Source organism: Salvelinus fontinalis, chromosome 7 (genome assembly GCF_029448725.1).
Source record: "Salvelinus fontinalis isolate EN_2023a chromosome 7, ASM2944872v1, whole genome shotgun sequence".
NCBI lineage: Eukaryota > Metazoa > Chordata > Actinopteri > Salmoniformes > Salmonidae > Salvelinus > Salvelinus fontinalis.
In genome coordinates, this window is record NC_074671.1 from 58,794,665 (window position 1) to 58,821,759 (window position 27,095).

General features: G+C 45.0%; 2 protein-coding genes across 2 annotated transcripts in view; one reads left to right on the forward strand and one right to left on the reverse strand.

The window, feature by feature from the left end:
* LOC129859861 (obscurin-like protein 1) lies at positions 1 to 19,611 on the forward strand. Its single transcript, XM_055930049.1, has 25 exons — positions 1 to 462; positions 2,200 to 3,663; positions 5,794 to 6,063; positions 6,283 to 6,543; positions 6,794 to 7,099; positions 7,233 to 7,499; positions 7,704 to 7,979; positions 9,449 to 9,563; positions 9,838 to 9,998; positions 10,164 to 10,436; positions 10,682 to 10,957; positions 11,240 to 11,515; positions 11,699 to 11,974; positions 12,245 to 12,520; positions 12,872 to 13,141; positions 13,429 to 13,695; positions 13,835 to 14,104; positions 14,368 to 14,634; positions 15,302 to 15,568; positions 16,161 to 16,273; positions 16,446 to 16,602; positions 16,893 to 17,054; positions 17,215 to 17,319; positions 17,518 to 17,784; positions 17,992 to 19,611. Exons 2-25 carry the CDS (start codon positions 2,319 to 2,321, stop codon positions 18,267 to 18,269), a joined length of 6,801 nt encoding a protein of 2,266 aa, XP_055786024.1. The 5' UTR covers positions 1 to 462; positions 2,200 to 2,318; the 3' UTR covers positions 18,270 to 19,611.
* Positions 18,679 to 27,095, reverse strand: part of LOC129859882 (carboxy-terminal domain RNA polymerase II polypeptide A small phosphatase 1-like) — a 9,348-nt gene continuing 931 nt past the window's right edge. The window contains exons 2-7 of the mRNA XM_055930105.1: positions 24,601 to 24,746; positions 24,203 to 24,304; positions 23,632 to 23,688; positions 22,975 to 23,067; positions 22,200 to 22,385; positions 18,679 to 21,750 (exon numbers count right to left, since the gene is read on the reverse strand). Of these exons, the coding sequence (XP_055786080.1) occupies positions 21,622 to 21,750; positions 22,200 to 22,385; positions 22,975 to 23,067; positions 23,632 to 23,688; positions 24,203 to 24,304; positions 24,601 to 24,746 (713 nt within the window). The 3' untranslated portion in view covers positions 18,679 to 21,621. The remainder of the gene's footprint in view (positions 21,751 to 22,199; positions 22,386 to 22,974; positions 23,068 to 23,631; positions 23,689 to 24,202; positions 24,305 to 24,600; positions 24,747 to 27,095) is intronic.

Sequence of the window (27,095 nt, forward strand, 5' to 3'; positions counted from 1 at the left end):
CCACCAGGCAGTCAGAGTGGATTGTGTGGTCCCTGTACAGGAGATCCAGACCCCCACCAGTTCCAGAAGCCACAGCCAACTCACTGGATGGACAGATACAGCAACAGGACGAGCCTTGAGAGCTGTGGATCTGTTTGATGCTGTTTGGAACAGAGGATTGAAGTTGATCAAGACACTCGTTTAGCTTTTATTAAGTAAGGACATCTTGAGAGACATTCTTGTCTTAGTGAGAGAGCAGGACTGCAGCAAACCACTGAGAGCGGGAAACATATCCCTACCGGACCGAGCAGACGGCGGCCATTTTAAGGGACGCTGAACCAGACTTACACCTGGGTCAAAAGTCATTCCAGTCAAAGAGTTCCAAGTCTTTTTGAACCCTGGGAGGAGTTTCTGAAGAGTGGCTTTAATTTGTGGACTATATTGTCAATGTGGAACAGAGGAAGTGTCACTCTGGAATCACTGGTGAGTTTCTGATTATCATAGTTTGTACGATTGTATCATTACTTAAGCGACGCGGATTGTGTATCATTTCACCTCACCTATGAGAGTGAAGAGGAAATTCAGCAACTCTTGGAGAACACTGGAAGTCGATAAAAGAGCTTCTTTATCAACAGGATCTTTGCCCCCATGGTAACCAAATAAATAACTGGGTCAATGGCAATGATGCAGTAGAATGTACTGTGGGACAGCCTTTTGGAGGGAATATACTGCAGCACCTAGACACATTGGCTGCAGTCTCAAATGCCATGTGTTCACATGTAAGAGAGAGAGAGTTATCTCCGTATTGGGAAATAGCCCCTGCCTGCCAGAGATGAACCCTACAGCTGCTACAGACAAACTATAAGAGCATCAACTGCACCACAATGCATCTGTAAGGCTACAGCTGAACCTGATATGGGGTTACTAGTATAGCAACAATGACAGCAAGTATTGGGCATTTCTAGAGTTCCCTTTTCCTGATACCAATCCCTGTGGGCATTCAGATTGTGACTGTCTCTCAGGTAAGGTAGCACATCAACAGATTGTGACTGTCTCTCAGGTAAGGTAGCACATCAACAGATTGTGACTGTCTCTCAGGTAAGGTAGCACATCAACAGATTGTGACTGTCTCTCAGGTAAGGTAGCACATCAACAGATTGTGACTGTCTCTCAGGTAAGGTAGCACATCAACAGATTGTGACTGTCTCTCAGGTAAGGTAGCACATCAACAGATTGTGACTGTCTCTCAGGTAAGGTAGCACATCAACAGATTGTGACTGTCTCTCAGGTAAGGTAGCACATCAACAGATTGTGACTGTCTCTCAGGTAAGGTAGCACATCAACAGATTGTGACTGTCTCTCAGGTAAGGTAGCACATCAACAGTAATCCAAAAATCCCAGGAGGTATCATACTTTCCCTTTAGTGTATAGTAACTCTTATGTTGGAGAGTAAAGGTGTACATACTGCATGTTACTGTGTGGATGTTCTGTTATCTGACACAAGGCCTCCAGGCAGGGTCTTTATTTGGACAGACTACTTGAAATACTCCTCTGGCTGAGCTACAGCACCAGCTGGGAGGGCTGTGGTCTGTTCGGTTCTGACTGAGACGCTACTTTACTGTCAATTCAAACCTCCACTTTACTCTCAGAGACATTATCATGGGTTGTTTTACTGGGTCAACACCACTAGACTGAGGAGAAAGCACTGTCCTTCAGCTTGGGGCTGTATTCAATGTCCTTCGGTTATCACAAAGCAGTGAATACATTGTCCACTAGATGCAGAACATTCAGAGTGAAAGGCTGTAGTACTTCTTCCAAGACAAAGCTGATGGGATGTATATAAGGCATTATAAACTGGGTGGTTCAAGCCCTGAATGCTGATTGGCTGACAGCCATGGTATATCAGACTGTAAGGTCCACGGGTATGACAAAACATTTATTTTTTACTGCTCTAATTACGTTGGTAACCAGTTTATAATAGCAATAAGGCACCTCAGGGGTTTGTGATATATGGCCAATATACCACGGCTAAGGGCTGTGTCCAGGCACTCCGCGTTGCGTCGTGCGTAAGAACAGCCGTTAGCCGTGGTATATTAGCCATATACCATACCCCCTCGGGCCTTATTGCTAAATTACGTATAAAAGACATCACTAGATACAGTGTGAGAGTTATGTAGTAACTGTATTATTAATGTACAATGACTCATATCTTCTCTGCAGATTGATATGCAGTAGAGACAACCGTGTGACACAATCAACAAGATACTTCTACTACGGACCCCATTTGTTTTACCCATCAGAGTGAGAAGAAGGGATTGAGACAGACGCAGGAAGCCAACATGGACATATTCGGTGGTGCCCCCCGTGTACTGGGCTACTCGCGCCCCGTGGCGGCACAGTGTGGCACGGACACCGTCCTGCAATGCAAGATCGGTGGCGACCCTCGTCCTGAGGTGGTCTGGGAGAAGAAGAATGTACAGATCCTGTCAGAGGGACGCTACAGGCTGTCGGAGGAGGGCCAGGCCTACTTCCTACACATCACTGGGGTCAGGCTGGAGGACGCAGGCCAGTATATCTGCAAGGCCAGTAACAGCGTGGGTGAGACGTGCGCCCCTGCCACACTGAAGGTGGAGGGGAACAGTCAGGAGCGGGAAGGGGTACAGAAACAGACAGAGGTCAATGGGGTGCAGCAAACCAGGCTGGAGAATGGAGAGTTAGGGGGGCAACGGAATGGGGAGGTTAGAAGGAAACAGAACAGGGAGTATGGAGGGCAACAGAATGGAGAGGTAGAGCAGAGGAATGGAGAGGTAGACCAACAGAGCAGAGAGGTAGACCAACAGAGCAGAGAGGTAGACCAACAGAGCGAAGAGGTAGACCAACAGAGCGAAGAGGTAGACCAACAGAGCGGAAAGGTAGAGAAAGAAAAGGGAGAGGGGAGTGAACGGGAGAAAAAGAAGCAGCGCTATGAAGGGGAGCCCCTGCTGTCAGATGACAGACCTCACTTCCTCATCAAGCCCCTCTCCTTGAGGGTGGACCGGGGCGAGGACGCAGCCTTCTCCTGTAAGCTGTCGGGCAACCCTCTGCCCCAGGTGGTGTGGGAGAAGGATGGGAAGAAGCTGAGCGACATCTTCGAGAGCGCCCACTTCAACGTCAGCAGCCAGGACGGAGGCTGGTTCCAGCTGAAGATCTTTCGGACGCGGATGCCCGACGGGGGTGTCTACACCTGCAGAGCCCATAACAATCAGGGAGGGGCGCTGGCGGGCGCAGTGCTGCTTGTGGAGCTCGTCCCGGAACGGCAGGATAGCGGGGCGTCCACATCAAATGGGTACAGCAACGGGCAGACATCACCTCGTAGTATGAGGCACAGGATGGGAAGACACGGTTTGTCGAGACATCCAGACGAGCCCAATCTGAACTCTGCCAATGTGAAGAAATTTACGGTGTCAGAAGGGAAACATGCTAAGTTCCGCTGCTTCGTGACAGGGAAACCTAAGCCTGAGATCATCTGGAAGAAAGACGGAGTGCCCCTAGAGGCTGGGAGGCGTCACCTTCTGTTTGAGGACAGAGAGGGTTACTACACGCTCAAAGTGATGTACTGTAAACATCAGGACACAGGGCTGTACGTGTGTGCTGCGTCCAACGCTCTGGGACACACCCTCAGCTCAGTTTACCTGACGGTCAAAGGTAGGGCTTTAGCAGTGTTTCAGGACTTCTCTTTTCTTTTCTTTCTTACAGATGTAGGATCTTTATTTGAGCCAGTTTGCTACAGCAGGAAAATAATCCTGCAGCAACAGGACATGTGAATTATTATGTGGATTATAATTAATCAACATTTTTGTCAGGGATGACCCATTTTTCATAAGGAAAAATCAAGTCTTGAATTTCAAAGTGGAAATTACAAACTTCAGAAGCTTTTTTAAACCTTTAAACCTCAAATACACTACAAGTTTTTAATTTCCTGCATTGTTGGAAAGTTCTCCTGCAACAGGGTGGTCAAATTGGGGCGGCAGGTAGGCTAGTGGTTAGAGCATTGGGCCAGTAACCGAAAGGTTGCTAGAACGATTCCCTGAGCTTACAAGGTAATGATCTGTCGTTCTGTCCCTGAACAAGGCAGTTAACCCACTGTTTCTAGGCTTTCATTGTAAATAAGAATTTGTTCTTAACTGACTTGCCTAGTTAAATGAAGGTTAAAGAAATTAAGATCCTACATCTGTACCATCATTCTTTCCTTAATTAATTCCTTCGCCATGATGATCAACAATCAGGTTTGATTGAGACGATGAAAGCATGCTCTCACCTGCCTAATTTGATCATCATTTTGAAGGAATAACATTATGGCAAACCCTCATCTAGCATGAGGGTTTGCCACAATGTTACTTACGTCATAGAAATGCCATGGAGAGAGAGTTAGATCTTCAGCTGTCACAACTAATTACAACTAATTGCTCTATAGAGAGTTCAGTAGATTGTGGACATGCATTGCTAAAAGATCCCAGTTGAGTCACCCTCGTAATTGGTAATTGTTTAGTCATCATTATAGGATAATCCCAGGGTGATCCAGCCATAGCACAGCACACTGAGTCAGCTGGCTATGTAAATTAAATGGTATCTGTCTCGTCTAGGCATCCACATCCCCAATCTACCAGGGAGCTATTGCCATAGAGTCTTGATAGGTGGAGATAAACACGAGTCTTCCTAACCCTACCTCCCTCTTCCTACCCTTACCTCCCCCTTAGTCTCTTCCCCCCTCCCCCTAGCTTCCCTTCTCCCCCTACCTCCTGCATGTCTCCCCTGCCCACCCCAATGCCTCTGTGTGTCCCTACCTCCCCCCAGTCTCTTTCCCCTAGCTTCCCTTCTTCCCCTCTCCCCCTAGCTTTCCTTCTCTCCCTACCTCCTGCATGTCTCCCCTGCCCACCCCACTGCCTCCGTGTGTCCCTATATTTAGAGACTGAATCATGAGTTGAGGTATGTGTCCTGTATGTGTCCTGAATACAGATTTTCTGCTGTGTTGTTAACCATGTTGACCATGTAGACCATGGCCAAAGTCCACAGCAATGTTGATAGATTGGTAGAAATAACCCTAAAAGTTGACTTGAAAGGTAGTTGAAATTACTGTTTGTTGAAATCCTGCAGTCAATCATAGCATGTCATGAAATGTGCTCATGAAATGTGCTCATGAGCTCAGGAAATGTGTTATACCTTGTCAACCAATGACTGGAATAACCTAAAATGTGCGTAAAGCACTGTAAAAACAACCTAAAATGTGCCTAAAGCAGTGTAAAAACAACCTAAAATGTGCCTAAAGCAGTGTAAAAACAACCTAAAATGTGCGTAAAGCAGTGTAAAAACAACCTAAAATGTGCGTAAAGCAGTGTAAAAACAACCTAAAATGTGCGTAAAGCAGTGTAAAAACAACCTAAAATGTGCGTAAAGCAGTGTAAAAACAACCTAAAATGTGCCTAAAGCAGTGTAAAAACAACCTAAAATGTGCGTAAAGCAGTGTAAAAACAACCTAAAATGTGCGTAAAGCAGTGTAAAAACAACCTAAAATGTTCGTAAAGCACTGTAAAAACAACCTAAAATGTGCCTAAAGTACTGTAAAAACAATCTAAAATGTGCGTAAAGCACTGTAAAAACAATCTAAAATGTGCGTAAAGCAGTGTAAAAACAACCTAAAATGTGCCTAAAGCACTTTAAAAACAACCTAAAATGTGCATAAAGCATTGTAAAAATACTACAGAGACATAGCGCAATATGTTTTCCAGACAGTGTATAAACCAATCCATAACTACCTCCCTTTCCACCCATGTGCAGCTCCAGCGGTGCGGTTCAGGCGGTCACTGCAAGACGTGGAGGTGAAAGAGAGAGGCATGGCTGTGTTGGAGTGTGAGGTACCTAATGAGGGCATCCCTACTTCCTGGTACCTGGAGGACCAGAGACTGCAGCCAGGAGGTAAATACGGCATAGAGCAGAAAGGAACCAGGCGCAGGCTCACTATCCGAGATGTAGGAGCAGACGACGATGGGGTCTATCTCTGTGAGATGCCTGATGGAGGGAAGAGTATCGCTGAGCTGGCCGTCAAAGGTAGGTAGGCGTCTTATAGTATGGAAGAAGTATGGCAGTGTATCATTCACTCATTTAATACAGTCTAGGAAAGACATCTTTGAGCATCAGAACTATTGGAAAAAAACGTTTTTTTGTTTTTTTTTATGTTTTGAAATTATTTTCTATAAACCCAATGATTTTTCTCCAGGATATACAGCCATACAGTACATGACCCTCAACTCTCTTTCTCACCCACAGGCACAATTGTTAAAAAACTTCCTCGAAAACTAGACGTGTTGGAGGGGGAGAACGCAGTGTTCTGTGTGGAGGTAGAGGAGGAGAACATGGATGTCCACTGGTTCAAAGATGGCCTGAAGCTACGCGAGAGCCACCAGACTATCCTCAAGTCCTTTGGTAAAACCCACATCCTGGTGTTCGTCAACGTCTGCCACGGGGACACTGGGGTCGTGACCTTCGTTGTGGGAAAATCCAAGACCACATCCCGGCTCAGAGTCAAAGGTAATGTGGATGTCGACCAAAGTGACCCATGGCCCCTTAGGGACTTTCCAAATCAAATCAACGTTTATCATTACATCCATGTAGATCCGAAAGGACTAGAACGGCAGTATGGTGAAAACTCCAGCTATACTGTGCAACATATCCTAATGTGGCTGCTAGAGACTAACAAACGTAAAACAGGGTACAAGCATTATGGCAACCGTTGCTCACCTACTTTGTACCTTTCCCCCTGTTTCGGTTTTCTCCACAGCTGCCAGACACAGCCCTCCCATCTGTCCAGTGGGGGTGGAGATGGATGTGGACAGGCCCAACAGCGTTCTCCTCTCCTGGGAGCCGGCCCCCACCAGCCAGACCACCACGCGCTCCGTCTATGTCCTGGAGAGACAGGAAGTGGGATCACAGGAGTGGCTGAGGTGTGCGACCTCCGACACGGCGACCTCCGCAGAGGTCATGGGCGACAGCGTGCCGTGCGAGGGCGATTACCGCTTCCGCGTCTGCTGCATCAATAAGTATGGTCGTAGTGGACACGTGGAGTTCCCTAAAGTCGTCCATCTTGGTGAGTGCTGAATTGGAGAGAAACCATGTTGATGTGATCAGGGATGAAAGTCTGTCATGCACTAGGGTATTTGTGTACCCTGCAGCTATGGAAATTCATTGGATGTCACTAGTTTTGAACTCTCACCTCTCAGTGCCAGGTCCAAAGATCAGGACCCCTCTCCGGGGCTGTGAGGTGACGGAGGGGGAGGACGCCCTGTTCTCCATCGATCTGTCAGTGATGGTGACGGGCACCTGGTTCCTGAACAGCACCCAGCTACAGGATACCCAACACTACTCTATCCAACAGGCCAAGACACAGCACTCCCTGGTAATCCACAGCACCAAGGTGGGAGACCACGAGGCAGAGGTCACCTTCATCGCCAACGGAGTCAGAGACTCAGCGGTTCTCAAGGTTCAAGGTAGGTGTTGGAGAACGGTGGAGTGTAAAGAGAAATAACATGATAATGGCGTCAAGCTAGACAATCTGTATTGCGGAGGCCTTATAACAAGGACTGTTTTAACATTTACATTAGGCTTGTTTGTACTGTAATGATATGCAATTGCATGATATTAGAATACTGAATACTGCTTGTACATATCTTTTGGTCATGATTCCATTCCAGCTGCGGTGGTGAAGTTCAGCCCAATGTCAGAGTCAGACAGTAACAAGAGGGTGGAGACTGGTAACCCTGTGGTCCTGTACTGTGAGGTGTCCCACCCCTCAGCCAGGGTGGGCTGGTTCAAGGATGGGGTGGAGCTACAGGTGACAGACGGCCTCAACATCCAATCAGAAGACAACATGAGGAGGATCGTTATCCAATCGGCTGAGTTCACCGACTCTGGCGCGTACACATGCGAGACGATGGGTGATGTCATAAAATTCAACGTGGAGGTTGAAGGTGAGTTGCTGTATGTCATGTTTGGTCGTCATGGAGATCATTAACATGCACTCTCAACCAGAAATGTTCCATTTTCCATATAAACATCAACTTTCTATACTGGAGGTTTTTCAGAATTTGACCATCTCTTTGAATTCACAATTTCACATGAATTTATTCAACCATCAGCCATGATGTCATACTGATTCACGCTGATGATCACCCAAGCTAACTGAGCATCCCATATCTGCCACCTTCACCCATAACACCCCTAGCTGCGGGAGCCATGTTCTCCCACCTCCCTGAAGAGGAGAGGACCAAGGCCGCTGAGGCTGGCGAGCCCATCGTTCTCCACTGTGACCTATCAGACCCGTATGCCCAGGTCTACTGGTACAAAGATGGCGAGCAGATCTTCAACCTGCCTGGTGTAGACTTTCAGGAGGATGGGCATACAAGGGTGCTGATTATCCAATCGCCTGACTTCTCCCACTCGGGCGTTTACATGTGTCCGACAGCTGATGATGTCAGTGTGTTTCAGGGGGAGGTCAAAGGTGAACAACGGAGATCGTTGTTCTGTGTTTTCTCTGAGGGAATCCTAATACTGTGTTGTACTTCCTCTGTGCTGGCAAGACATCTTCTGTTGTTGTTGTTGTTGTTGTTGTTGTTGTTATTGACAGGATTCTCTTGGTCCTGTAACCCAGTGTGGTGGCTTCTGTTCTAAAACGAACGCAAGTTTGAAAATTGTTAAAGGAATTTAATTCCTATATGTTAGCAACCAATTCAATTAAAACACTCTGCCCATACATAAGAATTTGTAAGATACTTATTAGCATAAAATGGACAGAAACCAGTCTCAAAATCAATCAATCAATAGCGTTTATTCTCGAGAGTACTGATCATAGTACAATTTACATCAGGTTATATAATAATAATGATGTCATAGGTTTTAAAATGTCCTTCCTCCTCTCGGATACAATGGCAGTACAGTTAGCGTTCTCACATTACTGTCTGCCACCTGTTAAACAACCTGCAACCAACCCAAGGTCTCTCCCCTCCCTGGGTAGAGACAGAATTTCCTGTAAGGAACACATCATTCCAGCCTGTCTGAAGATAACTCCATTCTTACTAATAAGGAACAGATTATATTCAGCATTATGATTATAATAAGATTCATTCATACAGTAATATAGTAGTATTCTGTTTAGTTATATTTCTAAGTCAAATGTATACATATTTTAGTCATTATTCATAAAAATCCCGTAACAAAATGTTCTCTGAGTCTTCTCTAACCTGTTTTTCACCCCCATTTCCTTCCTCTCACTCACTGTCCTGATCTTTTTTATATGTATCTGAACAAACCTCTTGAAGAGCATGCTTAGTTTGATCACTCTGTAACAAATACTCCACTACTCACTCCAACCCCTCCAACCCAGCAAGCCTCCTCCTCCAAACCACAACCATCCAACCTCCCTCTCCCCCTCCCCCACCAGGTCCCCCTGTGCAGTTCAGTGAGGTCCCTGAGGAGGAGCTCCAGAAGTCTGCCATGGAGCTGGATCCTGTGGTGCTCACCTGTGAGGTTTCCAGAGAGGACGCCAACGCTACCTGGTACACAACTAACATACACACCGCTAGGAAACACAAACTGGATGTCATTATCCTGGATGCCATTTCTGCTTAGACTATCGTTCATTTAGTGGGATCTGATCATGTTCAGACTGTAAAAAATATAAGTAGGCTGATTACGAAGTTTCAACAAATGCGAGAGCCGTGTTGGCCAGTTGGGTTCAGGCTTTTGTTCCAGCCAAGCACCATCACACCTGATTCAACTAATCAAGAATACTGAAGGTTCATTGTCCTGTCCGTCATGACCTTCCTCCAGGTATAAGGATGGGATTGAGGTCCAGGCCAGTGATAACATCACCATACAAACAGAGGGCACCCTGAGGAGACTGATCATCCGTTGTGCTGAGACCTCAGACGCAGGAACCTACAGCTGTCAATCAGGAGACAACAGCCTCTCATTTACTGTCAACATCAAAGGTATGTACTGTACACTAGCCTACATTTCATGTCATGTTACTGGTGAAGTTGACTCCATTGTGTTGAGCAAAGATGAGACTTTGATGATGATGCAAACCTCAATTCTCCTATCCTGGTGGTAGAATATGCTCATGTATATGCTCCTTTTCCCTTGTTGAAACCAAGAGCCTCCAGTGATGATCGTGGAGCCCAAGGAGGACGTGGTTATGGAGGGTCATATCTCTGAGCAGGTGGTGCTGCAGTGTGAGCTGTCCCGCTCCAGCGGTGAGGTCCACTGGTTTAAGGACGGCCTTCAGGTCCTGGAGACGGAGAACGTCCAGCTGACGTCCGAGGGACCGTACAGGAGGCTGACCGTCCTCTGCGGCTCGGCAGAAGATTCCGGAGAGTACGTCTGCGACACGGATGGAGACTCTGTGTTCTTCCAGGTCACCATCACAGGTAAGATACTCCAAGGTTCCATACCTGGTTCATTTGTTCTGAGTGGTAGTGTAATCGTTTCATTTTTTGGGGTCTCCTACCAAACCAATCCCCCTTATCAGAAGACAACTATTTAATTTACCTTTTGTACACTATTACACAATTTAATCTTATGTCAGACTATTTCATATCCAAACTTCTATTTAAATATATATATATTTTTTTAATCGCTTCCTTTTAAATGCAAGTTGTTCTCCCTTTCTCAGAGCTTCCGGTGCGAATCGTCTCCCCCACTGAGTCTGAGCTGGAGCTGACCAGCCTGACCTCTGAGAGGCTGGAGCTCAGCTGTGAGATCTCCCAGCCTGATGCCCAGGTACGGTGGTACCGAGACGGGCTGGAGGTGGAGGAGAGTGCCTCTCTTATCCTGGAGGTCCAGGGAGCCCACAGGACACTGGTCATTCCCACGACCACTGTGGAGGACACAGGAGAGTATGTGTGTGACACAGAGGATGACTCGGTCACATGGCTGGTCACTATTACAGGTATGTGGTCAGTGAACTAACTCTGTTCAGCGTAAGAGGTTTAGTTATGTCAGGGTCAAGTATTTCAATCTTTGATTTTGTATTTTTCAACTATGTGAGATGAATGGACATACATAATATTATTAATATAACTGTTCACTAGGATTTCTTATAAATAAGTTAGATTTTAGGTATCTATATTATGCTGTTTTGATGTATTGCTTTCTGCTGTCTGCTAATTTCCCATATTGCAATATTCTGTTCAAAGAATAGAAATGAACCATATAAATCCCCTCTTCTCAGAGCCTCCTGTGAAGCTGGCTCGCTCTGAAACAATGTCTGACGTAATGGACTGTTTCTCTGGAGACCCCATCGTCCTGGAGATCGAGGTGTCACGGTTCAACGCTGAGGTGATCTGGATGAAGGATGGAGGAGAGGTGGAGGAGAGCAGTGATGTCACCATCACTGAGGATGGACTCATCCGCCGCCTCACCATCCACACGCCCGCCCCGGGGGACTCTGGGAAATACACCTGTCTTGCCTCAGATGACCTCATCAACTTCCAGGTCAAGGTGTCAGGTAAGAGATGGTTGGAGGTGAATGGTACTTTGTTTTCACAAAATTCCATTTGAATTCAATCAGGAGATTATAAAAATACTAATGCAAAAATTTAAAAATATATTAAGAAGTGAGGATTTCATGTCCTAAATTGACTGAATTCAAATGGAATTCACTCTCCAAATGTGAACATTCTCCCTCCAGAGCCCCCAGTGAAGATCGTGAATAGGTCAGAAGTCAAGACAGAGGTCAAGTCCCTGCCCTCTAATGACATCGAGTTGGAGTGTGAACTCTCCAGGGCCAATGCCGTCGCTAAGTGGTACAAAGATGGCCGCCGGTTAAAAGAGGACGAGAGGTTCTGTGAGGAGGAAGAAGGGGCGTTCCGCTCCCTGGTGATCCTTAACGCTGAGCTGGAAGATTGCGGAGACTACTTCCTTGATGCTGGAGATGACAACATCACCTTCCATGTCACTGTGCAAGGTAAAGAATCACTTAATCACAAATCAAGTCCTATCTGCTATCCCCTAACCCATACCCCCTACCACCTACCCCATACCTCTACCTCTCATCCCCTACCCCTTACCCCTATGTACTTGTAGAGATCTTAGAGGATCGGATAGGTGTAAAAAAAATAATTCCTCCTAGCCTTTCAGAGGGCAAGGTGGGTCTGTTAACATATTGATAATACCTATGAAAACTGCATCTGATTTAAATCAACAAAAAAATGTAAGTCTCTTCCTCCTTCTCCAGAGCCTCCAGTGACCATCCTGGGGAACTCTGAGGACGCAGACTACCAGGAGATGGTTGCCGGGGACGACCTGATCCTGGCCTGTGAGGTGTCCCGGGCCAATGCCCCTGTCCAGTGGTACTGTAACGACAGACAGCTGACTAGCGATGACCGGACCTACATCGAGAGCTACGGCACGCTGAGGAAACTCATCCTCTCTGACATCATGCCCTCCGACTCTGGGAAGTACATGTGTGATGCTATCGATGACAAGATGGTCACCATGGTGAAGATCCAAGGTAATTGGCTTGGCTATATGGACAAAAGGGTGTTTACAGTCTTACAGATGTAGGATCTTAGTTTGAGCCAGTTCGCTACAGCAGGAAAATAATCCTGCAGAAACAGGAAATATGATTGATGTGGATTATAACTTTTTTTTTTTTTGTAGGAGTTTTAAAGTGGAAATTACACACTTTAGAAACCTTTTGTGCAGGAAAATTCTCAGCAACAAAAGAGGGATCAAATTAAGTCGAAACGAGACCCTGTCTACAGTGGAATGAACTTTAACTTTAAAATGTATACTATATACTACAGGGTGTGAACCTTTTACACCTCGTTCTTTATTCTCTCTCCCTCTCTCTCTGTCCCAGACTCCCCCGTCACCTTCATAGACAAACAGGCAGTGAACATCATCACGGGTTACGAGGCAGAGAGCGTGACGCTGATGGGGGTCGTGTCTAAGGAGAACGCTCCCGTTCGCTGGCTCAAGGACTGGACGCCCGTCATAGGGGACCGCTTCCACACGGGGGTCGACGGCGCCAACCGGTTCCTCACCATTGACCCGCTGAGACGGTCGGACAGCGGAGAGTACACAGTAGACGCCAACACAGACGAGATGCATTTCAGTCTGCTAGTCAAAGGTTTTTAACTTCCATGTTCCCATTCTGTCTATATCTAATCATATAGTAGCTGTAGATCAGGGGGGAGCACTGTGTTTCTTTAACCAACAGAGATTCATATGATGCTATAAGCCAAATCCCAATAAGAAAAGGTGACAGAAAAATGCTGTTGTGAATGACAAGCTGTTGTGAATGACTAAAGTCTTGTAAAGCACCGTGGGGTTGAAAGAATGCAGTATGAATGGGGTTTCGGAGGGCGATAGAAGGTATCACCAATCTTAACATCTGTCTCTCACTTGTGGTCTCAGAGATGAGGGTGAAGTTTGCCAAGCCGCTCCACGACACCGTGGCCCATGCGGACGGCATGGTGACCATACGCTGTGAGGTGTGTAAGCCCAAGGCGGACGTCCAGTGGCTGAAGGACGGCGTGGAGATCGTCCCCAGCCGGAGGTTCACTATCCGGGCCGACGGCGTGGAACGCAGCCTGACCATCCACAGGCTGACCAGGGAGGACACGGGGGAGTACGCCTGCGAGTCCAAGGACGACCGCACCGCCGCCAGGCTCAGAGTCGAGAGTAAGTAGTACAGCCCTCTAAATGGGTGCAGGTTGTGGTTCCAGCCCAGAATTAATACCCCTAATTAAATGAATCAACAAACCTTCGAGCCCTTCATTCGTTTTTCTTTCCTTCTCTCCCTTTCCCCTCCTCCCCCCAGTGCCCCGCGTGGTAGAGTTCTTGACAGAGCTCCACAACACCATGGTGTTAGAGGGAGAGGACGCCACCTTCAAGTGCGTGGTGTCACCAGAGGACGTGCAGCTGGTGTGGGGGATGGGCGGCGAGCTCGTCGTCATGGGTGCCCGTTTCCAGGCGACGCAGAACGGCCTGTGTCACACCCTGGTGATCAAGAGCTGTCAGGTCCTGGACTCCTCTAAGATCACAGTGGAGGCTGAGGGGAACGTGTCCAAGGCCACCCTCAAAGTACAGGGTGAGTCCACAGCAGACCTGGGTCAAATATATATGGCAAATACTTTCAAATACTTGAGATGCACTTGTTTAGCTTGACCTGAGTGTCAGATGGGAGCAGGCGACTCTCACAAGGTTGTTTCTGTAAATGAGAAAGTGTTCCCAGTCAACATACCTACATAAATAACTTAAACAAAGCCTAAGTAAGTGAATTACCATACAAATGTGTATTCTTAGTCAACCATCCCTTTAACAGTCATGTTTTGTCCTTCCGGCGTTATCCAGAAGCTCAGGTGACCTTCACTAAGAAGATGGAGGCGGTGATGGCCGAGGAGTACGGAGACGCTACCATGGAAACAGAGGTCAGTCTGGACACGGGCGAGGTCCAGTGGATGAGGCAGGGTGTGGTCATCCAGCCAGGACCCCGACACACCCTGGGCCAGAGCGGACGCAAACGCAGCCTGACCATCTGCAACCTCAACCTCTCTGACCGCGGAACCTACCGCTGTGAAACCCTACACGACCGCACGCAGGTCAAACTCAACGTGGAGCGTAAGACAATGTCCAAACACCATGTCATACTGATTGATAATGATAGGATTTCATCAGATACAGCCCTTAGCTGTGGTATATTGGTCATTTAAATTGACCAAAGTCTTCAATAATATTGGTCATTTACCACAAACCCCAGAGGTGCCTTATTGCTATTATAAACTGGTTACCAACGTAACTAAGCAGTAAAAATAAATGTTTTGTCATACCCATGGTATATGGTCTGATATACCACGGCTGTCAGCCAATTAGCATTCAGGACTCGAAACCGCCCAGTTTATAATTATTGATATGAATAGGATTTCATCAGTTAGAGTAATGAACCAAAGTCTTCAACACTATGGCAGTGTCCTGTTATGCTTAGCTAATAAAACAACAGCTTGAGTCCTGGATTCTATTTGCAACTAAATTTACCGTGTCTTTATATATAGTAGCTGTCAACAACAGCTACAATGAATGTTGGCCAACACTATCATGTATGGTGCCGCCAGCCGTCAGGCACTAAAATAACAATGGGTAAAGCCCTGTGGGTGAGAGATGGATGAAATGTTGGTATATCATCTTACAATAATAACCTATAGACTATAGAGTGATGCTGTGGCAAAAATGTCTCCTGGCTTTAGGTGTGTTATATTTTAACCATCTGTCAATGTCTCCACCTCTACAGCCCGTAAGATCGCCATCCGTAAGGGTCTGGAGGAGACGGACACGTTTGAGCGGGAGACGGCCTCCTTCGAGGTGGAGCTGTCTCACACTGGCGTGGAGGGCGTCTGGCAGAAGGACGGCATCCGGGTCAAACCCAGCAACCACTGGCGGGTGAGCTGCAACGGGCTGGTCCACGGCCTCACCCTGTCCAACCTTACCCTGGAGGACACGGGCACCATCGTCTTCTCTGCGGAGGGAGTCCGGACCTCTGCCAGGCTCACTGTCAAGGGTGAGGTATCATCATCATCATCAATAATCAATCAACTGTATTTATAAAGCCCTTTTTACATCAGCGGATGTCACAAAGTGCTGTACAGAAACCGAACCTAAAACCCCAAACAGGAAGCAATGCAGATGTAGAAGCACGGTGGCTAGGAAAAACTCCCTAGAAAGGCCAAAACCTAGGAAGAAACCTAGAGAGGAACCAGGCTCTGAGGGGTGGCCAGTCCTCTTCTGGCTGTGCCGGGTGGAGATTATAAGAGTACATGGCCATTAAGGCCAGATCGTTCTTCAAGACGTTCAAACGTTCATAGATGACCAGCAGGGTCAAATAATAATCACAGTGGTTGTAGAGGGTGCAACAGTTCAGCACCTCAGGAGTAAATGCCAGTTGTCTTTTCATAGCCAAGCATTCAGAGGCCGAGACAGCGTTTGTGGTACAGAGATAGAGAGGGAGGGAGAGGGTTGAGGGTCGAGAACATCACCATGAATATCTAGTTATTTAATACAGGGATATTTAACCTTGGAGAGCTGTGGCTGGATTGGATGTTATAGTATAGATCATTTCTTAACATTTCTTCCATGTTGTTGTTCTTTCCCAGAGACTCCAGTGACTATCATGAAGAAGCTGATAGACATGAGACTGGAGCAGGGCTCTCCTGCCACATTGGAGTGTGAGCTGTCCAGACAGAACGTGGAGGTCAAGTGGCTGAAGGTAATAGATATACAACCAATAGACCTGCCGTATTTGTGTCAGTAGTGTATTACCATGGTATGTAGAAAAGGCACAGACAGGAAGTAAACAGTTTGATCTCATTACATGTGTGTTGTCTATCCCTGAGAATATGGTAATAATGTTGGTCCCCTGTCTTTCTTCTTGACTGTAGAATGGGACAGAGCTGAAGCCAGGGAAGACCCAGTACCGTATTTACTCCATGGGGAGGAAGAGGTTCTGTCAGCTGCTGCAGTGTAGCCTCTCTGATGCAGGCACCTACACCTGTGACGTAGGAGACGTCAATACATCCTGTAACCTGGAGGTCTATGGTAATATACTGTACACTCTCCTTATCAAATCACTGCAGAACGGTCTTCATTCCAAGTGCATGTAAAACATCTCAGTACGGTACTCTTCATTGACCTCTAGTGTTCAGTTATAGTGACAGGAAGGCTGAAACAGGCCAACACAGCCAACCTTGTACTGCGTGCTACTGCCACCTAGAGGTCATGGCTGCCTGACTAATGCTCTTCCATTGTTGGCACGGTTACGTTTGCACACTGTTACTACGTACCAATGTTCCAATGTGTTGAACCAATCTTCCAATCTCCCTCCACAGAGCCTGAACTGGAGGTGCTACATGGTCTGGAGGACCTGTATGTCCAGGAGGACCAGAATGCTGTGTTCATGTGTGAGGTGTCCATGGAGGACGTGACCGGGGAGTGGTACAAGGATGGACACAAGATACGACCCACTAGCACCATCAAGATACGCACAGAGGGTTAGTGATACACCAGTCAATCAATCAGTTCATCCAGCAAACCGTTAAGCTTCATGATTGCGGTGAATCATTTGTTCTTAATTGACATACCTGGTAAAGTAAAGGTCAAATAAATAATAGAATAAACATTGAAATTCCATGTCTGTGTTTATTCCTTCAGGGACCAAACACTTCCTTCTCATGTGCAGCGTTAAAGCTGAGGATTCTGGGGAGATCCGCTTTGTGACCAAACAGACAGAATCAACAGCCTACCTAGAGGTGGAAGGTAGGGCTTTACCTACCGGGCAGCAGGTCTACCTCACCTATCTCTGTGTGATATTCCAGCTGATCTGACATCAGTTCTTATAAGCAGACAGAAACCCAAACCTCTGTTGTGGGTGACAGAACTCCCTGTGTCCATGATCTGGCCTCAAATCAGTTTTCTTCACTGAAATATTTGCACTTCTCTTATATTTTTTCACAGAGGCCCCCGTGTCTATCGTGAAGCCTCTGAGAGACCGCACGGCTCTGGAGAAGCACCGCGTGATTCTGGACTGCACCGTGTCCACGCCGCGCTGTGAACTCACATGGTACAGAGGCAAGGCAGAGCTGGTGTCTTCTGATAGGCTAGAGATCCACAGTGACGGCTGCTACCATAAATTGACCATCCACGAGGCAACTGTAGAGGATGAGGGTACCTATAGTATAGAGGTTGGGGAGCATACCTCCACAGCCCAACTCCTGGTGGAAGGTGAGTGGATTGTGGTTTCTTGTAAAACAATTTGTCCGTATTGACATATTGTTGCTGTTTTTCGACATGTCCCTCTGTCACTTTATTCCTCTCAATCACTCACTTTACCCGTTTCACATTTCTCTCTCTCCCTCACACACGTAGAATGATGTTCCTGTGGAAAAAGTGACCCATCTCTTTTAACCCTCCATCCCCTTGCCTCTCCAGCCCAGTCCCTGGTGATAGAGACAGAGCTGGAGGATGTGGCGGTGACAGCTCCTGACCAGGCCTGTTTCCAGTGTGAGGTGTCCGTGGCCATCAGCAGGCCCCCAGTCTGGACTCTGAACGGAGAGACCATCCAGTCCAGCCCTGATGTCCGCTTAGAGAACCACGGAACCGTCCACAAACTGAACCTGAAACAGACCAGACCAGACATGAGCGGGACGGTTACCTTCGCCATGGGAAAGGCCAAGAGCAGCGCCAAACTGAACGTGATGTGGAAGTAGAAGCAAGGGGGAGAGAATGGGAAATGTTGATTCTGTTATGATCAGGAATCAAATGTCTGAGACTGTTTTAGGGTTTGAAGGTACTATATAAGAATGCGGTCTATCTGATCTAGTAAAGCTGCATGTAATGAGCGAGACCGAAAAGTGGAATGTGGTGATGAAATGTGGTACTTAAGCCCCAAACTACTGTTTCAGGATCAGTTTCGATGTTTTACTCAATGGTTGGGGTTATGAGCAAAGATGATCTTCAGTCAGTTGTAAAGGGCAGAAAGTAACCTTGGAGAGAAATGTTAAGAAGGGTGGATTCCAGTCAAGTCGGTATGCAACACTCTTGGGTGTCTGAAGGTGTTATAATGGTTTATAATGGTGGGTATGAATGCCTGTGTGGATGGATATAAAGAAATTGTACTCATCTGTTACACATATTTATTTTGAAAATATATTGATTGGAAATTAACATTTTAATTCTATAATTAAGTTTAAAAAAATAATAATCTAAAGATGTTATATTTTCCCTACTGTCATTAAATACTGCCACCCATAGTTTGAATGAAGGTTTTTATCCAATAAAACCGTCAGACAATATCTTAGGATAGAGCTTACAAACATTGTTACTTTTGAATGTGCTTCGATGTCAAATCGTGGCTTTTTGTATTGCTGAGGATAGAGTGCCTGAACACAAAAGCACCTGCACTGTTTATTTAATTATGTTGCATTTATGGAAGATATCATTATTAAACAGTTCAATACAATTTGGTATGATAAAAAGACTGTCCACAAACTACGTTACAGCTATTCAATCATAAGTCACATGAATAATCCATAATATATTAATTTCACTTTTGTTTGCTTTATTACAGTGCAAAACAAAATAAACATATGTGTATAATATATGCATATATTATTTAATGTGTTTGAATACAGGAAGAAGAGGTACAGCAATAGGTCAAGGTCCCCATGGAGATAGAAAGCTCTCTTTTCCAAAGCACTGTGAATGACTAGGGAATAGCCCTGAAGCAGTTGAAAGGGACTGGATCTACGACAGTAAATATCCCTACTGAGTTTTTATGATAGAAATCATGCTTTGAGATACAATTTACACACATTTTAAATGTTTTTTTTGTTTATCTAGATGTCACATTATCTAAATGGCTGGGGGTGGCTTGAATTTCAAACCAGGATTCGCCCAGTTCCTATTGTGTGTGTGAATCCTTGAATGCATTGTTAGAGCCCACAACATTCTGGATTTGTACTACAGTGATTTCTGTTCATCCTTTGGATAATACTAACAAAGGGCCAACCCACTTGCCAAAAGAAAAAGATGAATAAAGTTTTAAAAGTGTCTTGTCTTCTGTATCTAACTTGATTGACACAGGCACTTGGTGAGTGTTTTAAGTTGGAATGTGAAATTTAGTAAAACATGTTTTTTTTTTATGTACTATTTCTTAATACTGATAGATTTATCATGGGTCTACTGGTTATTTAAACTCTGAATCATCTTATTTCACAAGGTATTTTAGTAGGCCTTTAGTCAACTCCAACAGTGGCTTTTCCCCATGAATTCATGAAACTGTGTCAATCAATACAAATCACTCAATCCATTAAACTACTCTTCCTGTTCACTTCCTGATAGCCCATCTCTTAGTTTTTACTTACAAATAACAATTATTGTATTGTTCCAAACCCAGGTAAGTAGCGATTAATATAGTCCTACCTTGTATCAGAAGCTTAAGAAGCTTAAAAACCAAACTACCCAAATCCTACAATCTGGTATAAAGAAGCATAGTATTTGCAGTCCTTTAAAAAGAGGTCATCAAAAATAGAAAGTATTCAAGTACTGTTTCCAGTAAAAGGAGGGAGAAGTGTGCTTGTCAAAACCAGATGGCTAACACACACTGTCTCAACACCGTTCCTCCATGGTAAGGCTGGGCGTTACAGCCTAAATATATTTTTTGTCTAAATGTGTTTAATGATTAGTGCATGACCTAAAATGGCAACAAATCAATTCTTAGTGATTTTAAATGGGCCTTCTCCATTCTGATTGTTTTATACTCGACCAAACCAGGACAAAACTGACAGCGAACTAGTCCAATTTGTAGAACTTTTCATTTAATTTAGCACTGTATCAAAATTCTGTTATTGTAAAAATATATAGCGGTATGCAGATCCATACCGGTATTCACACTATAGTCGCCCAGCCCTCCTCCATGGATGTAGCGTTGCTACGGCAGCAAAGGGACGACCAACAGTTTGCCTGGACATAATCTAAATATGTTTTTCCAACACATATCCAGGTCCTCTTGCAGAATACCAATGGTTTTCCAGGCCATTGACTGGGACTGGTACTGTGTCCATGTGTCTGAGCTGGAGCATTTAGTCTGTGGACTATGGACCTCAACCCAGACAATGTAATCCAAAAAATCCTAAAAGATTATATTGTAATTTAAGGTGCAGTTCAGTCATCTGACTACTGTATTTGTTATGAAAACGGGTCCATTAACCGTTTAAATGTTATCTGGCACATTATCGCACATATTCCTATGGTTTTAATAAAAAACAAAATTAAACAAATACAATTAAGGGACATGGAACGTTTTGATAGCTGCAGTAACTGATAAATGTCATTCTCTATGGTTCCGTCCCCCTTAACAAGTACTGATGCCCATTCTGCTAGTCATTATGATACTAGCTGAGCGATGAAAGAAGTAAAACCACTTGACTTACACAAAGCCAATACTTTGCTTGTTAAAAATGTTAAATTGTCTCTTGGGGAATAAGTGAATAAAATAAAAAAACACATTAAAGTGTTAAAAGTAGTAAATATCCATTCATACAGCTATCATTTGCTTTTCCATACAGAGTTCTAGAACTGTTCGGTCTTCCGGAAACTTATCGACTCCAACCCGGTGTTGTAGAACTGATTCTGATTGGATCATGGGGGTTCTCTCCCATTACCTTCCTGCTATAAGTTTTTTCTTCATTGTGAAGAACGCTGTAGATTCCCTCTACTTGACTGTCCTGTATGTTCCAATGACATTGGATGAAAGGCACTTTATAAAAACCTAACTCATTATAACCCACAACATCCATCTACACAAGCCTATCTGTGGTTGAGGGATGGTAGATCGTGTTCTGGAGGATCAAGTCCTCTGTTTCCCCAATAGAGGGCAGTACTAGCGTGGTTCTGAAGGGTTGAACAAAAGGGGTGGGCTTGGAGGTGAAAGTCTTGTGGTTGATCTGGTGGACGGTAGGCTGAGGGGTGTACGGTTGGTGTGAAGACGCTTTAAGGCCGCGGTTCTCGGTCTGTCCTGTAGATGACGGTAGTAGAGGGGTAGGGTGACTGACAGCACTGCTAGCTGGAGTCCCTCTGTTGCCTGAGCACCGTGTAGACATCTTCCACTTTACTGAGCCCTTCGAAGAAGGGGATTAGATCCAGGAGCTCGGTGTCGGCCATGTCATCAAACCACGACGCCACAGGCACCTGCAGCCACACACAGAAGTGACAGAGTCAGACATGCATGTAGTTACAATGAGATAATTACAATGGCGAGGCACCAGACTACAGCTAGTCACAACGAGAGCCAGGCTCTGGTTTCAATGAACTAGTGAGCTAGTTAGAATGCAGCTAGAGAGACAGCTGATGGCACTTTCCTTCAAGTGGTACGACGTCCTGCTTCTACATGGTCCTTCAGTCATATAATGGTATAGTTTATAAATGATTCATAAAGGTTTATAAAGCGTTTATAGGTAACTACAGATTTAGAAACTATCTATACAATGTTAATTGTAAAACATTTTCACATAACTAAAATTTTGATAAAGCCATTCAGCCAACATCTGCCATCTTTTTTTTTGTTGAAGTAATGGATGCTGAAAGAGGAGGAGGAACAGAAAGAGGAGGCCAAGGAGGAGGAGGAGATTGGTTCTTACAGCGTTGTCTGGGTGAAAGACGTAGGAGGCTGGGGAGTTGTCTATGATGATGACCTTGTTCAGGTCCCTGCCCAGACGACTCAGGTCCTTCACGTAGTTCCCCCGGTGGAACACACACGACTCACGGAACAGACGGCCGCGGAACGCACCCCACTTATCCAGCAGGTCTGACACTGGGTCAGCATACTGGAGAAACACACATAGGGGTCTTCGTATCAGGTGAAGAAAACAAGTGACATTTGTGATTTCCTGTCTTTTGCAGCTTTTGACCAGCCTTAAAAAGGTCCAATGCAGCTGTTCATCTCAATACCAAATCATTTTTGGGTAACAATTAAAGTACCTTACTGTGATTGATTTCAATTAAAATTGTAAAAATGAAACAAATAGCTCTTTAGAAACGAGTCATTTCTCTAGCAAGAATTTTGCTAGGAATGTTTGGTAGTGGTCTGAGCGTGGAGGGGAAACTGAATGCGCTCTGTTATTGGCAGTGAGGTTTGGAACTCTTTCTTATTGTCTATTAACTCATTTACTCCCAGGTGATGTCACCAGGCAGGCCAAAACTTCATCCCACCAGAACAGGCTGAAATTTAAGGCAGTTTTTTCAAAACAGCTCTTACACGAAAAGGGCATTATCATTTTCACACTACTATTCCAACCACAGCGTGGAAATATAAAACACAGAAATATCACATTTTTGACAGCAATGGGCCTTTTTAAACAAACTTGTTTTGATTGCATTGAGTCATTTGCTGGTTTAACATGGTGTTGTCCTCACCTTAGCCAGGCTAGCTGTGAACAGAATACATTCAAACAGCTCTCCCATCCTCTTCAGGAACTCATCCACGTGAGGTCGCTTCAACACATATACCTGGATGGATACATTGCATGTTAAGCTTAAGGTTTAAACAAATAACCAAATACATTATCTTTCCACTTCTCGTCTTTAACAAAATGAAAAACATCCCCCCCACTCAGATGCATTGAGCCGTCTTTCACTTCTTCTTTCCGTAGTGGTCTGCTGCCGAGGGTCATGGTCCTGAACCAAGTCATGCAGAATAGGCTTTACCTTTCTGAACAAACCTATCCTGGATTACTTGAATCAGGCCCAGGCCCAAGATACTGTTGGCTCCAACTTCAGAACAATGTAGGTGGTGACAGTCTCTCACCGTGACTCCAACGTTCCTTATGTGGTAGAAAACCCAAGGCCTCAGATGCCATTCTAACCCAGCCCAGAACCACCCCTGGGGAAAGCGGCTACTGACCGGGCAGTTGGTAACATACAGATATACAGTATTGTAGGGAGCCATAATATACCTTAATAATACTAAAGGATTTAACATGGAAAGGTAGCATTGGTCTGTGAAAATGTATTTCAATGAATTGCATGGTCTGTGATAGTTAAGCTCATCACCATGCGTAGTGATAGGCTCACCTGATGAACAGTTCCATCGATCTCTACGGGAATGATAAAATCAGCATTGTTCACCGGCTGTGGGAACAATAAAGATACATCATTTTGAACAAAACCACTTGAAAAGACATCATAAACACCAGAAACGCAGTATACATGAGAGACACCATGTGTATTTAGAATTTAAAAAACAGATTGTCATTGTTGCCACTTTCACACATCCAGACTGAGATGTCATTGTGACTGCCAACAATAATACTGTGGAGAAACCAATCTCTTTCCTCGCTCTCAGAGTGTTTCTCATTACTATTGGACATTACTGCCTGGTGATGTCATGCTTTCACAAGAGGGGAAAAATCTCTCTCCATAAAAAGAAAACAGGAGATGCAAAAAGGCACACAAAAACATGTGTCCATTGCATTTGCGAGGGATAGGACATTTTCTTAAGAAAAGCTAAACCCAAAATTAAATGGTACAGCAATTGCATCAAAGTTCACCAATAGCTTTAGAGCTCATGGATGATGGTAAAATGTATCTGTGACTATATAGTATTACTAGTGTAAATGGTGAGGCAGTATGTTCCTGGTCTTACCTTGAATGAGCTGTGGACCAGTGTTTCATCCAGGTCTATGACAACACAGATCTTCCCTGCGTCTTTTGACTTGGCCTGAGGCAGCAGCGGTCTGACTTGGACCTGAACCACACACCCAATTAACGTACACAAACCACAAAGTAACATTTGTCATGATACATGTAAAATACAAACTACACTGTGACATAGACCTAAAAAACCTCCAACATGAAGTCACGTCCTAGTTGGTAACATTTACTATGACATCATAAAACACACAAACAGCATTTACCTGGACCTACACAAACACGGCATATACAAAATAGACCAGAACATTTACCTGGACCTACGCAAACCATAAACCATAGACATAGATTCTAAAACATCCCTGAACCACTAAAGAGAGCAGTGGTACATACCTTGGAGACAGTCCCGTTCTCCTCCACCAGTAGCGGGGCGTTGTTGTTGACCGGAGGGGGCTCCGCCTGGTCATGACATAGGCAGCAGAAGAGGCTGTGGAACAGGCCTCGACTCCTGGGCTTCTTAGACGACGAGGGTGGGGGACCTGGAAGAACAGAATGGGTCCATCCGTCAGTCACACAGTCTTCCCGTATCTATTTACTCTCACTTCTCCCTGATGTGGTTTATTCACCGAGTCTTAACTTGAGACACATGTACATGCTGTAGTTTGAACTCTTGCGTAACTTGTGGGGTGATGTCGATTGAACGTATGCGTGGAAATTCCTGTAGCCCGAGTTGGGATTTGGCCCGATGCGAACAACCGATTTCTGCAGATATACTGTATGCTCAAAGGATAATACATGTGATGTAATGGTTGTTTTTCATGTTCATTCCAGCAGAATTTATGTAATGTATAGCATTAGTCTTTGACCTCATTGCGGTCATTTCGCTTCAACCCGGTGCCCTTTTCCCAATGGTTTGAATGAAAAACAATTAACAGATAACCAAGTAAAGTCTGTTTTATTAGTTATAAGAGGAATGTCCTTGAGGCGAGAGACATGATTGTGCAGCTTTAATATTTCCATGAGGAATATGTAAAAGCTAAGAAAGTCATGAGAGGGGCATGTCACTTCAAATCAGTGACAGTTTGAGTAGCCACTTAAATCATTACATCTAACTCAATTTATTATAATGTCGAATCTCTATTTCTAAGCGTTGCCTGACTATGACTGCCAGTCTTGGAATAAAACATTTTCTTAAGACTAAACTGACTTCACTTTTTTGTAGACTTTTTGTTTAATATAATAAAGCTCTAGAGTTCCACTACTCACTCTCTGCAAACTGCTGCCCAATCAGAAAAGGGACAAATGGTTTCCTTAAGCTCTCCTCCCTTTCATTCTCTTTATTCCCTGTCTTTCTCTCACTCGCAACGTGACCGTGTTACAAACTCTTTCACTGTCCCCCCTTTCTTTCTCTCCCTCTCCGGCCCGTTCCAGACCTGTGACCCTCCTCTGCCCACTGCCACGTACAGGTCAAACCAAAACAGGAAGGGGAAATGCGGGGGCAGATCAGAGGGGGAAACAGATCGTGTCAGCCCACCACCACTGACGCAGCAGGATCAGATGTCACACAACAAGGCAGGTTACAGAGAGCAGACAGCGGCCTGGGAATAGGGCCTCAGCAGGGATACGTCTAATCCATTCCCTCTCCTTTAAAGCTACAATATGTAACTTTTTGGGCGACCTGAACAAATTCACATATAAATGTGTGTTATAAATCTGTCATTCTCATTGAAAGCAGGTTGAAGAAGAAGCAGTAGATCTGTTCTATGTACACTATTTCTATGCTTCCCATTCTTAAGTTTTGTTTTTACTGTTGGTTTTGTACACCAGCTTCAAAACAGCTGAAAATACAATGTTTTTGGTTATGGAGAAATATATATTTCACAGCGGTTTAGATGGTACAATGATTCCCTACACTATACATGCTTGTTTTGTCACAAACTGAAATTAGACAAACTATTAGAATTTTGGCAACCAGGAAATAGTAGAGCGATTTCTGCATAGTGTATCTTTAATAGAGGGGCCCCAATTCCAAACCAGGCCCTCCCTAGGCCCTAGCCCTAGATCCTGGTTGAGTCTGCTGCCTAACAGATATGAAAGGATTGAAAGATCAACTAGAGAGCTTTCAGGAGCTCTTATTGTATCACAGATACTGTAGATACTGCCTACCTATCAAATCCTTTCACATCTGATAAACAAGAGGAGTCTCTGGGTTGGTTAGTGACCAGTAACGCAGGTTGCCCATTGGCCCAGGTCAGCTAGAGACAGGAAGTTACAGCGTTAAACAGGAAGTCCGTCAAAGTCATGGGCTCTCACTCCATTTGTGTCTCCTGGGCATGGCTTTCACACAGTGCTTCCCTTAGGATTTATTTCAGCCATGGTGGCAAGGTACGGGGTACATTGCTACTGGCGTTACAGACATGCTAGCTGTTCCCATAGACTTCCATTCATTGAGCCAACGACTATCCATTTAAAAAGTGCGTCTATGAATATAGGGAAGCACTGCAACATAAACCTTTCTCTGAGAATAACTGTATAGTAATGTGTTATCAAAACAAATAGAGGAGCTACTCATACCAGGAAGTAAAACTACAGTCTACCTGGTACGATTACATCACACACACCAAATACAATCCCTACTTGGTGCCACCTCACACCTTGCTTGACACATTATCTCCAGACTTCTCTGAGGTTTATCACTGAGAAACAGCTACCACTCCGACAACGTTGTGACCAAGTTGTGGACAACAAACCAAGATGGCATTTCTCATATAGCCTATGGCTGTAGTTTAACTGTGCCATCCATCGAGTTTTATGTTGCCAATGAGGAAGTACAAGGTGCGTGGGCAGGCCTTAATCTCTGTTTTGAATGGGTCATTATAATGTAGATA